Below are 13,790 nucleotides of genomic sequence, written 5' to 3' on the forward strand. Positions count from 1 at the left end.
CCCAAGCCCTCTCGTTCTGAGAGGAGGCCAGTGCCCAGCAGTGGGACCTATAAAGGCTGGAATGGAAGAATGGATTTGAACCAACAAAATTTTTCAGCACAGTAGATGCCCTATTGAAGTAAGGTATCTTGGCTCGGAATTATTTCCCCAATCCTGTCCATGATATATATCTAATATTAAAATAAACATTACATATGTCTTCTTGAAATAGATTGGAATTTTAATCTGTTTGATCAGTATTGTGCGAGAAAGGGGAAGTGGACTGTATAGAAATTTCGAAAGAGCAACGAGGGGAAAGTCGGGATGGTGAAGGAACGTGCCGGAAGCAAATATGGCGTCCCGCGACAAATTAATAAATAAAATGAAAAAGCACGCGAAATAGCTGCTGTAGGAAGCTCTCACCTGAGAACTCCTCGTCTGCTGCAGGGCAGGATCTTAGGGCGTCGGTAACGGGCACCGTTGGCTCGAAGTCTTCAGCTCCTCCGGAATCACTGTTAACTCTTACCTCTGGTGTCGTACTTAGCCTTCAGATCAGCGCAGGGGTGCAGGGAGGCTTCAGCAGCAGCACTGAGCTTACGTTAAATTTAAAAACTACGGTTTGAAGGAAAGCTTGTAAAGTTTGGGCAGCGTAACGGCTGTTACAATTCAAATTCTTAAAATAATATAAAAAATAGAGAATGAATGGCGCTCCAGCTGACGAGTCAGCTGGTTTTGTTATCGAAAAAGTGGAGGGGAGCGGTTATTCGGATGTCGGTAGTTATAACAATTAAGGTGTGGCCACCGTGAATAAAAAATATTAGGATGTAAAGGCTCCTGACATCTGGCAATACTGAACATTTCCGCCCACCAAAATACGCTGTATTTTAACTAGGTTAAACGATAAAAAAAAGTAAATAAAGAGATGGAAAGTAGGATTACTACGAGCGATAGTAGCGATGGAGTTAGGTAGGCAGGGGGCAGTGCTTTACGACTGGTCGTTTATAAAGACCGCAAGCGGTGCGCACGGTCACGACGCGCACTATGCCGTCAGCTCCAGGATGGGTATCTACGATGCGACCTAAAGGCCACTTCATGGGGCTGGTTTGTTCGTTAAGGACAAGGACTAGTGCGCCCTTTTCTCGGGCAACCTGCCTATCGTGCCATTTCGTTCGCTGCTGCAGCGTATGCATGTATTCTTGGGACCACCTTGCCCAGAAATCTTGATGCATTTTTTTCCTTGATCGGAACTAGTTTTGCGGCAGTGTCCGCGGCGTGCTACGAAACGTCTTAGTGCGGCGAGGAACGCTTCTGTCGCAAGTTCGGTGGCGAGTTCTGCATGAACGGCCTTAGTAGCTGTGCATACAAAGACGCAAATGTACGCTTTGTACGTTTTATTTCCCCGCCCACGACCGAGAGATACGTCGGAAGGTCCGCCGTAGTCGACGGCGGCGCTTAAGAACGGTTTTAATGCGTTAATTCTGTAAGAAGGGAGGTCCCCCATGAAAGGTGCAGACACGCTTGTAGGGCGAACGCGAAAGCATTTTAAACATTTCGGTACGACTGCCCGGATCGCGCGCTTTGGCGAGAGTATCCAGAAATTCTTAGCGAGCAAGTTTTGGAGCGTTTGTGCACCCGGATGCATAAATTTTGGTGGTACTCTTCAATTAAAAGCGCGGTTAGACGGTCGTCTCGAGGTAGAAGCAACGGGTGCTTTATGTCGAAGTCGACGGATGCGCGAGATAGGCGACCGCCCACCCTCAAGAGGCCCGCTTCATCTACGAAAGGCGATAGTTTTTTAGAAGTTTTCGGTAGAGAATTAAATTTATGAGCTTTCAAAAGTTCGATTTCCGACGAGAAGTGATTCATTTGAGAAAACTTTATTAAAGCCATAAGGGCTCGCGTGACCTCCGCCGGGGTTATGGGGCCGGTGATGACCTTATTTTTAGATAAGCGGTGTTTTAAATTATGGATGTAACGTAGGCAGTATGCCACCACACGTTCTAAAGTTTTTAACGACGAGAATTTATTCAACAATATTACGGATGGGGTTTCTTCACTAGAACGTGCGACCAGAGGGACCAGTTTTTGCTCACCGAGATAAGAATCCGTATCGACTGAGGAGGCTGACCGTGGCCAAGCGTCAGCTTCGGCAGAACTGACCCGGATCCTAGCTTCCGGTGGCTTCCTTCTACGCCAAAGGATGCGGCGGGCGACGCCGCGTCCTCCGGGAACACTAATATCTGCCTATACATCTGCTTTACATCAGCAGTGAAAACCACGGCGTGCCACCGGAAACGAAGAAGCAAGTGGAAGATAATTTTTTGTAGTTTGGGTCCCGCTAGCAATGTGTCGTTTAATGAGATACTCGCGCGTCCCTGGCGCTGGCGTCGAATACCACGCGGAGAGGGGTACTAGTTGAAGAGAGCCTCAGAATCCCGTGATGAGGAATATAAAAACAATGACCGCTATCGTTTTCCGGAGGGTCACACCTTTCCAGATGACCACACGCCTCGTAATCCTCCATGAATGCCGCATAACTCTTCGAAAGTTCCGAGTTTAGCTGAAGCTTCTTTTCCAACAATGAGAAGCGCTTAAGCGCGATGGCACGAGAGCCGTTGAAAATTGGTTTACTTGTAAGGTCGGCGAAGGGTTGTGGAACAATATACCTACCCTCTTCCGTACGACGATAATTCGTGGCAAAATGTTGCTCACACAATGCGTCATTTTTCGATAGAAGGACATTGGTCGAGGTGTGAACGTCCTCCAACTCCCAAAACCTCCGAATGGAGTCATCTAACGATAGGTTTCTGTGATTTTTGTAGTGACATGACAACTGCCACGACGAGGACGAGAAATATCCAATGCGCCACCACCCATCACGATCCAACCGAATATGGTTTTGATAACCGTGGGCTGACCCGGATCACCCTGGATCAATCCTGGACGTAACGATGATGCGAACACGTCAACACCTAGCAGCATGTCGATCGGACCCGGTTCATTCCAACACGGGTCCGCGAAGGCCAGGTCTCTATTCGTTAACCACGACGATGGTTTAATATGTCCGGTTGGCATGTCGGAACATATAGTCGGCAAAACATATGCCTCGAACGAAAATGTACTATTATGTTCATCAGTATTGGATGAAATAGTACACGACAAAGTCCCACTAGGTTCCGCTAGCGCCTGGCCTATACCGCTAACAATGTGCTTCGCTTTACTCGCTTTCAAACCTAGCCTGTTTACACACTGTTCCGATATGAAGTTGCAAGCGCTAGCGCAGTCTAGTAGCACACGCACCGGAAACCGTTTACCGGTTCGATCTGTGACCAAAACTACGGCAGTCGCAAATAAAGTGGGTCCGGTCGCCGGGCCGGCCACCATGGCGATGGCCTCGTCAGCCGCCCCAGCCGATTTATTCATAATGCTAGGTTGCTCCGGTTTATGAAAATGCAACAGAGTATGATGCGAGTACCGACAGTGTTCACATCGCTGCTTCGAGCGACAACGCTTCACGGAGTGCGCTCTCGACAAGCATAAGATACAAAGTCTACTCTGTTTAGCGAATGTGAACCGGTCACCCGGACTATATTTTAAAAACGTTGGACAGGTTAGGATATGGTGCGACCCCTTGCATACCGCGCATGACACAGCAGCGGCCACGAAAGCCGTTTTATGTTTAGAATTCGTTTTATTCCCGGCTGGCGTTGGTATGTTCGCCGGCGGTGAGATCGTACCTACGTTTTCGAGCGCCCGACGCCTCTTTTCGATAAATTGTCCTAACACGTCAAAGTCCGGAACCCCGTCGGAATTATGCTCTAATTCGAACTGTTCCTTAGTAGCCTTGTCTAGTTTCGACCACAGCAAGTGCACTAACATAAAATTTTTGTCCGGTAGCTTATACGAATTTAAAATCATTAAATTCTCCGTAAACGTCCGTATAACCCGATCTAAGTCTCGAGAACTACGAACCGGTTCACAGTTCACGAGTTTCTCAAAATAAACGGTCGCGATTTGTCGCGTCTTATTATATTTCCTACATAAAGCGCTATACGCGACACCGTAACTCTCGTTCGTGAGCGGGTAATTCTTTATTAAATCATACGCCTCGTTTTTACGATTGTTAGCAAATAATGCAGTTTTTCTACGTCGGCCAAATCCGGGCGCCTATGAATCAATGATTCATACAACTGTCTGAACGACACCCAATTTTCTAATTTTCCGTCAAAGTCTCGTATGTTAATTTTTGGAAGTCTAGCAGCGTGAGACGGAGGCGCTTCTTGAACCGGCTTTACAGCTCGGTCCGATTGCAACTCAGCCCAACGCGCTCTAACGGCTCGCAAATTCGCGTCAAATACCTGCGTTGTACGAAACTCTTCGCGATGCATGTTTAACGGCATAGAACATAAAACCTGACGCATAGCACTGTGATATTCGCCCGAAATTGTCTCAAAATCGTTATCAGAACATAATCGCAACTCACCATCGTTCGCCGCTACTAAATATTCGAGACGCATTAACGCGTAGTCTCGAGCTACGCGCGCAGGGTCGGCTAATTCAGCTCTCAACTCTGTATCTTGAGTTTTCGACATTTTCCGCACTTCTCACTCTAAACAACACGCGAAATATCACACGGAATTACTTTACTTCAATTTATTTTTTTAATCTTCTACACACAGCTACAGCAACGAACTAAAATGGCGCCGACATGAAAATAACTACGGGTAGACGGAAATATACTAACAACCGCCACGGGAAATATAAATGTTACCAGTTCGAAAAAATACTTAACCGCCTCCAAACCGCACCGTAACGGTTATGTACAGGAGATTAAAATGGAAACGAACGGAAAAAACGGAGTTTAATAAATAGGGCCAACAAAACCGGAGGGGTCGTAAATACAACCGATTTTGATGAAAAATTCGATACGCTACCTAACCTTGAGGACAGATAAAATGCCTCTGTGTGCTAGTTAAATTTAAACCGGCTGTCTTATCCCCTTTACCGAAACACAACAGCGCGAACGCTGTTATTTCACGGCAGGTTCACGGATAAGATGGTGGTCCCAACCCGGGCGGACTTGCACAAGGTCCTACCTACCTACCTACCTAATCATAATCATACAAGTTTTTGGTTTTTTTAAGTACCTTTACTTTATGTAGGTATACCTAGTGCCTTCCACAGAGATGCGTGAAAATAAGAATCACAGCACACATCATTGTGAATGACTACCTATACTTATGTATCTATTGGGTATGTTTTAAATGTTGTCATGCAGGATTTCACCTTAACAGCTTAAGAATTCTTAAAAGAATGAAAATAATGTTATTTTGCAGGACACGAAAATGGCGTCTACTACTATGATTGAGACTGTTACTATCACTAGACCGTTGAAGGTAAGATTTATTATCTTAACTTTATAAATCCAGTTGAAAATGCAAACAGGAAATTAATATTTCTTTCTAAGCCTTCGCATTCTTTATGCATAAAGAAGTGGGAGTAGGTTGTAGTGTAGTGTATGCAAGTACCTGTACACTTTGTTATTTTATTAGTGGGGAGACAAGTACTAAAATGGTCTTAAAGAAAGATCAACCCTGTTCACAAGACGGCAATTTGCTGATCTGGGACCATTATGTGACATGCACATATTTTATTTTATTCTTCTTTTATTTTTATTACATGTTCTTTCTTAAAAAAAAAAAAGTTTGCATAATGCCGTCACAGTAATAGTGAAGTTATTCACTTTGTGTCATCACATTAGCATTATTATCCCTATCCTATATCCATTGTTTCTGTTAAAATACAAGCATGAATTTCTTTCTTTGTGAATTTGGCAGCTTTTTCCTATTCTTGTCAGAATTGACGACCGGATGGCTAAGTGGTTAGAGAACCTGACTACGAAGCTTGAGGTCCCGGGTTTGAATCCCAGCCGGTGCAGATATTTGTATGAATAATACAAATGTTTGATCTCGGGTCTTGGATGTTTAATATGTATTTAAGTATGTATTTATCTATATAAATATGTTTATCCGTTGCCTAGTATCCATAGTACAAGCTTTGCTTAGTTTGGGACTAGGTCAATTGGTGTCAAGTGTCCCATGATATTTATTTATAATTATAATGATAACCTGAAAACTTCAGCCTTTAGGTCCAAATAGGTTGGCATTTTTCTTACTATTTTCTGAGCAGATACTCATGTTTAGCACAAAATATCATTAAAATTTGTATAGTGTCAAAATTTTCAATTGCATTTCAATGTATTATTTTTTTGTCTGTTCCCAATAAGGGAAAGGCTGGTGATGTGGAAAAGACTTAGAAATAGGTGCAATAAATAAATGCATAACACATTACAAAATTACATTATAAAATTAATACTCTGGCAGGGCAAGTAGTATTGAAGCCTCACCTACATTCATTTAATTTATTAATACATATTCATCCATACATACAGCAAGAAAAACCAAATTGAAGCAATCACTTCTCAAATTTTCAATTGCATTTCACTGTATTATTTTTTGTCTGTTCCCAACAAGGGAAAGGCTGGTGATGTGGAAAAGACTTAGAAATAGGTGCAATAAATAAATGCATAACACATTACAAAATTACATTATAAAATTAATACTCTGGCAGGGCAAGTAGTATTGAAGCCTCACCTATATTCATTTAATTTATTAATACATATTCATCCATACATACAGCAAGAAAAACCAAATTGAAGCAATCACTTCTCATTTGCATAGCTATTCAACCAAGATTGTTATTTTTTTCTACGGGTAGTACTTAAACGCACATCAAAAAGTCCTTTTCACTTCTCATGCTCGTAAAGTTCGTGTTTATGCTGGATCTAGGCCTCATAAAATTACTTTTTATGCTCTAGTGCATAAAGTAAAATCTTTGTCTAAGACCAAGGTAATCAGGTGTCAACAGCCACAAACGAAAAAGTTTCTACATATTTTTTAAATAATTTTTAATTTATATAATAATAAAAATCAATTAAAATCAATCAATAAAACTTAAAAAATATAATTATACAAGTAAGTAATGAAAAATAAAAAAAATATACTTCCCAAAATTACTATTCCACGCGGACGAAGTCGCGGGCAAAAGCTAGTGAAAAATAAAAGGAACATATAGTATAGTAAGTAAACAATTGTTTCCACTGTTGCTATTTCATTTTCTCGCAATCAAAGTGAAAAGCAGCAGAGTGTAAAACTTGAGCATTAAACCGCCGTACAAGCTCGGGCGGGTGGCTATATGAACGTCTTAGGTAAAATGGCTCGTTTTATACTCTTTTTGTAAAATCTACTATTTTTTATACAAAAAATCCGATTTCACATCAAATACTGATTACACAGCAAAATACTCCGCTCAAAATATTACGTAATAAACTGTAACTTCGTGCCGTAACGCTATTTATCTTATAGTAAAGCATTTTTATTATTACACAGCTAATAATGGCTAACGCACATCATACCTTGTAACTCTTTTTTTTTTTAATTATAGGTTCTATTTTCACATAAAATACAGCAGTTTACCCATATGAAGCAGCATTTTATTTGACATATCATCTTATTACTTATTAAGTACAACATAATGAGATCTGCAATAAAATAAAATATAAAAATCCCCTTGTACAGTCGCCATCAGATATTTCGAAGCGGCCAAGGTGAAAATATTGAAACATGAACTGTAATACCTTAATAATAGAGGGGATATTTTAAATTGAAAATCAACAGTACATTGTGTCTTAAGGGCGGTAAATAAGGAATTACGAACGAGAAGCCCGAAGTCGAAGACTAAGGGCTTTAATAAGTCGATGTTCGTAATTCTAGTACCGTCCGTGCGATATACAATCTTTTTCATCACATTTGCGAGTAGAATTTTATATTCGTAAAAGAAACAATATAATTGTTCCAAATATTGGCGATACCTTAGGCTGCGCTTTTGGCAGCGCCGCACTGCCGCTCCCCTTCCCGCAGCATGCGCCGCAGCGTGCGTGTGCTGGTCCTGCAGCAGCGCGCGCAGCACCATCAGTACGGGCGATGACTCATTTACCGACCTTGGGCTTCATGACAAGAAAATTTGTACGCGCAATGACTCATTTACCGACCACGGGTTTCATGACAAGCACATTAAGGTCGAGGGTTTTATTTGGGGGGTTGCAATATATATTTACCTATCAATTTATTTTTAAGCATTTATATACTTTTTACATCAAATAAATTACTTAACCAGGGGCGAAATTACTTCCTAAAGAAATTAGGTTCTGGCGCTTCGCCGACCGCTGCTGCGGCGCGCTCGCTTCGCTCGCTCGGCTCGCGCGTTGTGGTCGCGATTGTACCTAACGCTCCTCTACGCTCTGCTCGTCGTCGTACCTAACTTTCCGTCGTGCCAAATTCGGATTTAAGCTACTCGGAGAGTTATTTTGCTATGAGAATGAGAAATCCAGCCGCGTATCCACTAGAGGCAGCCTCGGGCCGAGCAGCTGCCTCGCTCCGAGGCCGCGCAAGTGGAGACGCTGCCAAAGACACGGCTCAGACTGAGGCTCCTTTGAGCACGGCCAAAAAACCGACAAAATATGGCTCGGCTCGCGGGGCTCGGCCTGAGGCTGCTCTAATGGATACGCGGCTTAATATTTTTGTGCCTAAAAGAATTGATTTGTCTCGCATTAGAGGAAAAAAGTAATGTCGTGCTGATGTATATTTTCGAAAATGCAGTAGTAGTTTTGCTAAACATTTAGTTTATTTATATTGAAATAATTTATTTGATGTACAAAAGTGTATAAATGATGAGAACAAAATGATAGGCAATTATTTATCTGATGTGCAATTAATAATATTCCTTTTTTTTTCTATAATAGTACAAGAAAAATACCCATTAAACATCTTAATCTGTCTATATTACGTATTAGCAGGAAGGTTGGTACCTCTGGTGGCACTCACGCGAAACGCGAGTAAATACTTAGATACCTACATAACAAATGGATTAGTAGCGAGGGGGCTTATTTATTTAATATTGTCTCATTGATCCAATTTAAAAAGCCTTTTATGCGTGCAATCTGCGAGAAAACTGTCAAGTGCAAGAAGCCCATTGTTAGTATTGGATTAGCCTCGCGGCCGGTCCGTTAGTAAAGCTTGGTGTCGTGATGCAACCACACGGCAACTTAACCGCGAGTTACCTCTGGCAGCCTGGGGAATTCGCGCGACGGATGTTAGGGGAGCGTCCGTCCCCCGTCCCCCCCACCAGGGAACTCTGGCCGCCGCAGCAGCAGCTTAGCATCAGCACTCTCCATGTCGCCTACCTCCAAGATGAACCTTATACGAGACGAGCAGCCACCCTCCCATCACAACCATACGTCCCCACAACGGTCCCGTCGAGTACGAATACAGACCGCGAGTTTGCAGCGTCGCTACTAACACTGAACCTCCACCCAGCCTCCTCGACAAGCTAAGATTTTTACTGAAGCGCAAACAAGACGACGAAATAGTGGAAGCTCAGCAACCAACGACGGGCCGCCTCACTGCAGTCCGAGAAACCGCTATAGATTCCAAGGAGAGGAAAACCCTGCCAGAAAAGCGTTTAACGGCCTCAAAAAAGGCCATTTCAGGAGCTAAATACCGCATAGCGCCAGGTTCTGAGACATTAGATAGTCCGAAGATTTCGTATGAGCTGCCGAAACCTGGCGACAGGATGACTACTACCTTTGGAGCGCGCAAGTCGAAGAGTTGGTGTAAACTGCCGTCTCGGGAAGGCTGTCGGCGACACTTGCGAACCATCGCTGACTGGTGTTCACGCCGCCCCCGCAGGCCCCCTCGTCGTCAGTCCCATCCGCGTCGTCTGCAGATCACTCAGGTGTGATGACGATAAGAAGATAGATATCTAAGGACTTACTCTAGTTCAAAGTGTGCAAAACGCGTCAATTTGTGTCGCTACAATGTCTTGTAACTATAGCAATTTATGGCTAAACAGTGTTTGCGTTGTAGAATGGTTGAAGTTTAAGTAGCGTTTTGGCTAATAAATGTGTCTCGGTAATCTGTGTTTTGTTGGTGCGGGAGGGGCGGTGGTTGCGGGGGCGCGTAGGGCGGCTGGCGGCGGCAGGGCGGGCGGCAGTCCCGTGTCAGGCGTCGCGTCGTCCGGATCGCCCGCCCTAGCGCCGAGGTCCGCCCTATTGCGTGCCCACACAAAGCCGTGTCTTCCCAACCTGACACCCCTTCCTTAACTCTCTCGAATCATATACATAGTTTCCAATTAAATCCCCGTGTACAGTTATAAGTTCTAGAGTTATTTTTAATTCCTTGGTGTGGAAAAGGTGATTTAAGTGTAGAATCACTGAACCGACGCGACCCATTGCGCAAATCAGACGACAGAACTCTGAATTTTTTGGAGGAACCTTTCTTCTTTTATTGATGTTTGTGGCTGACACTAAAAAATATAAATAAAGAGCAATATTAATCATGACATTATATTAGTAATAGCAGCAAATAGCGGGGTGTTTATTTTTTTGTCTAAGTATTTAATTGGCCTTAATTGCCTATCTTTTCTAATACAGACAAGACACCCAAAACACCAATTAGATCACCAATTACTTAAATTGTCTTGTACGTTGTTATAATAGTTTCATAAATTCTTCTATTACTGTGCTGGTCAAAGTAGCAAGCAACTTACGTATAACTTTACCTATGATAAACATACAAGTTATTGTCATATTCGAATCTTCGTATCGTGTTATCAAGTGCCTAATTAACCTCATGCTCGTTTCTGGGCTAGTAATTTAACCAACATTTTACAATGATAATAAAACATTACTCTAAGTATTTATATCTACCTTTTTATTACGAACATTATCCACTACCCTACTAATATTATGCATGTGAACGTTGGTGAAGATGTTTGGATGTTTATTTAGATGTTATGTTTGGATGTTTGTTACTCAATCATGTCTAAACCGCCGAATCGATTTAGATGAAATTCGGTATACAGATAGTTTGAGTCCCGGGGAAGGACATAGGATAGTTTTTATCACGGATAATTGCAATAAACCAATTCTACGTAAACGGAGTCGCGGGCAACAGCTAGTACCTCGCTGAACGTTTTTGGATGAAATTTGGTATGTAGATAGCTGGACGCCTGGAATAACGCATAGGCTACTTTTTATCCCGATATTCCCACGGGGCAGGGATAAAATCTCGAAATAACAACCGCTGGGCTTAGAGTCATGAAATTTGGTCTGTACGTACCTGGACGTCTGGAATAACACATAGGCTACTTTTTATGCCGATATACCCAGGGGATACGGATACAATCTTGAAATTTCAACCGCTGGGTTTAGAGTCATGGAATTTTGTACAGTTCTTAACACAACCTCAATGAAGACCACGATATAAATTACTAGCTTTTACCCACGGCTTCGCCCACGTGGCATTCGGTTATCGCGCGCTATTCCCTCGGGAATTTTGCATTTTTCCGGGATAAAAAGTAGCCTATGTCACTTTCTGACCCATAAACTATCTCTATGCCATAAATCATGTCGATCCGTCACTCCGTTTCGACGTGAAAGCAAACGGACAAACATACAAACACACACACTTTCGCATTTATAATATTAGTATGGATGGAATTTCCCAGGGGAATTTTGTAAAATCCCGGAATTTCAATTGTAACTACCAGATCGAATAGTCTACGCGTGCGAAACCGCGGGTAAACTCTAGTGTTAAATAAATGTGGGATATTGGCAAAGGAAGGAAACACAGATTTGTACACAGCCTGTTTATTTTAAATAAAACACCCCAAGAGCACACCGTACAGCACAGTTCGTGATTTCATCTAGCCAACCGCCATTTCCTCTCTCCATCCCTTTTCCACCCCTTCTACCCATCTCTCTCACACCTTCGCTCGGTAATACGGTACGGTCACATTCCTACAAGCTCGGCCGTCCTGAGCATGTGTCTGCCCTCAGACACTCATTGTTAGGAACTTACAAAAACAATTGAAATGTATGCACAAACATAACATTCACTAAAGTTTTTTTTTTAAAGTGTACATAGATAGAAGTACCTATACTTATTATATGGGACTATTATGTAACAAATTGTGAGAGAGAAATAACAATAACCACAGTATCTATTCAATACAAGATAGCAGGCATGTGCACAGTAAATATAAGCTGGAACTAAATTAAAATTACTAAGTAGGTTAATAGTAACCTGACAATAAATAAAAAAAAAAACAGTAGGTATGCGAAGAACTAATTGGTAGGTATCTAAGAGTATAGCTGAGCTACAATAACTACTACTATATAGTAAACAAATTGAAGTAAGTATCATTTTCTTCTATTGCTATCTGATTTACATAGACTTAGTAAGTCTGTAACTGAGTGAAAATTAGCTTAATAGCTTGAATTATATAAAATAACTTATCATAATGGATATACATGGAATGTGAATGTGGCAAGATTTATGAGTGCAGAATCTCATTCATACTCACCATTCATTCAAAAGTGAAGTAACTAAAAAAAAATTAACTCTGGAAGGAAAAAAAAAAAAAGAATTAATTATAGAAGTACATAAATACCTAGTCAGAATCTGGCCATGGCTTCATATGATCAGCGGCAGTACTAGTCTTCTTTGGTCCATCTGTATAGTCACCTACTTTTTCAACATCATATCGATCATTTCGTTTTACCTTAATGACTGCGTATGGTCCTAGATATTTTGGTTTCAGTTTAAGGCCAGGGCCGAACTGAGTGCGTTGTATCGCTACCAGATCGCCTTCTGCATATTTTCTGCTTTCCTTACGTTTTTTATTAAATGTTCTAATGTTCTCTTCTTGAATCTGCTTAATCTGCTGCTTAGCTCGTTCTCTAAGCTCGTCTCTATTCTGAGTATAGCTATCCCTTTCCTCTTGTTGTAATAGTTGATAAATTTCTATATCTTCCTTAATCTTCATTTTTTTTCCCACTAGAAGCTCAAATGGTGTAGTGTTTATACTCCGCTGGAATGTGCTATTAAGGACTTTTTGTACTCTTCCCACATGTCTGTACCAAAGCGTAGAGTTTTCTAAGCACAGCTTAGTTAGAATTGGAATGATGCTTTTGTGAATGATTTCCACCTGACCATTCCCTCTTGGTATGCCTGTAGTAATATGTAGTAGTTGTATGCCTTCGTCTTCACAGTATTTTGTGAACTCATTACTGGTGAAAGCTGTCCCTCTATCTGTGATGATTCTCTCTGGGTTACCAAAAGTCTGTTGAAGGATTTCCATTTTGTTTATCACTTCTCTTGTAGATGTGGATTTTGTCGGGAACAGCCATACGAACTTTGTAAACGCGTCAACAACGGTCAGTATGTGATTGTACTGTTTTTGTGTAGCAGTTAATGGTCCAATGTGGTCTAAATGGAGCGTATGTAGTGGTGTGTCACCTTTGTCTATGGGCTGCAAGAAACCTTCTTGTTTTCCAAGCTTCCTGTTTGCTAGCAGGCACGACACACATGTTGATATATATTCGTCGACTTTCTTTGCTAGGTTGTCTATATAAAAATCCTTGCTCACCAACTCCATTGTTTTCTTTCTACCAAAATGGCCATTCTCGTGTGCTCTTCTAATTATTCCCATTTCCATCTTCTGAGGAACAACTAAGCGTTGGTCTAGTCCCTTGTAAAGCAAACCTTGATTTAAAGTAAAGTCCTTATATGGTCCATTATTGAGAATATCTTTAATTGCTTTCAAACCTTCGTCAGTTTCTTGAGCGCGTCGTATGTCATCGTGCAGGCTGGATGTTATGAGCATGGACACCATAGATGGTGGATTCCTAC

At 41.8% G+C, this 13,790-nt stretch overlaps 1 protein-coding gene and 1 pseudogene across 5 annotated transcripts in view; both read left to right on the forward strand.

The window, feature by feature from the left end:
• Positions 1-13,790, forward strand: part of LOC141437302 (transmembrane protein 47) — a 103,727-nt gene that overhangs the window by 15,834 nt on the left and 74,103 nt on the right. For 2 of the 5 annotated variants that reach the window (XM_074100578.1, XM_074100577.1), the window contains exon 1: positions 10,090-10,288. Coding sequence is in view for 2 of the 5 variants with exons in the window: in XM_074100581.1 (XP_073956682.1) it covers positions 5,325-5,375 (51 nt within the window). In the remaining 3 variants the exon portion in view is untranslated. Of the gene's footprint in view, positions 1-4,768; positions 5,233-5,315; positions 5,376-10,089; positions 10,289-13,790 lie in introns of those variants that run through there. The other 3 variants (XM_074100582.1, XM_074100581.1, XM_074100580.1) reach the window with 3 other exon arrangements.
• Positions 8,733-10,002, forward strand: LOC141437278 (uncharacterized; annotated as a pseudogene).

Source organism: Choristoneura fumiferana, chromosome 17 (genome assembly GCF_025370935.1).
Source record: "Choristoneura fumiferana chromosome 17, NRCan_CFum_1, whole genome shotgun sequence".
Classification (NCBI taxonomy): domain Eukaryota; kingdom Metazoa; phylum Arthropoda; class Insecta; order Lepidoptera; family Tortricidae; genus Choristoneura; species Choristoneura fumiferana.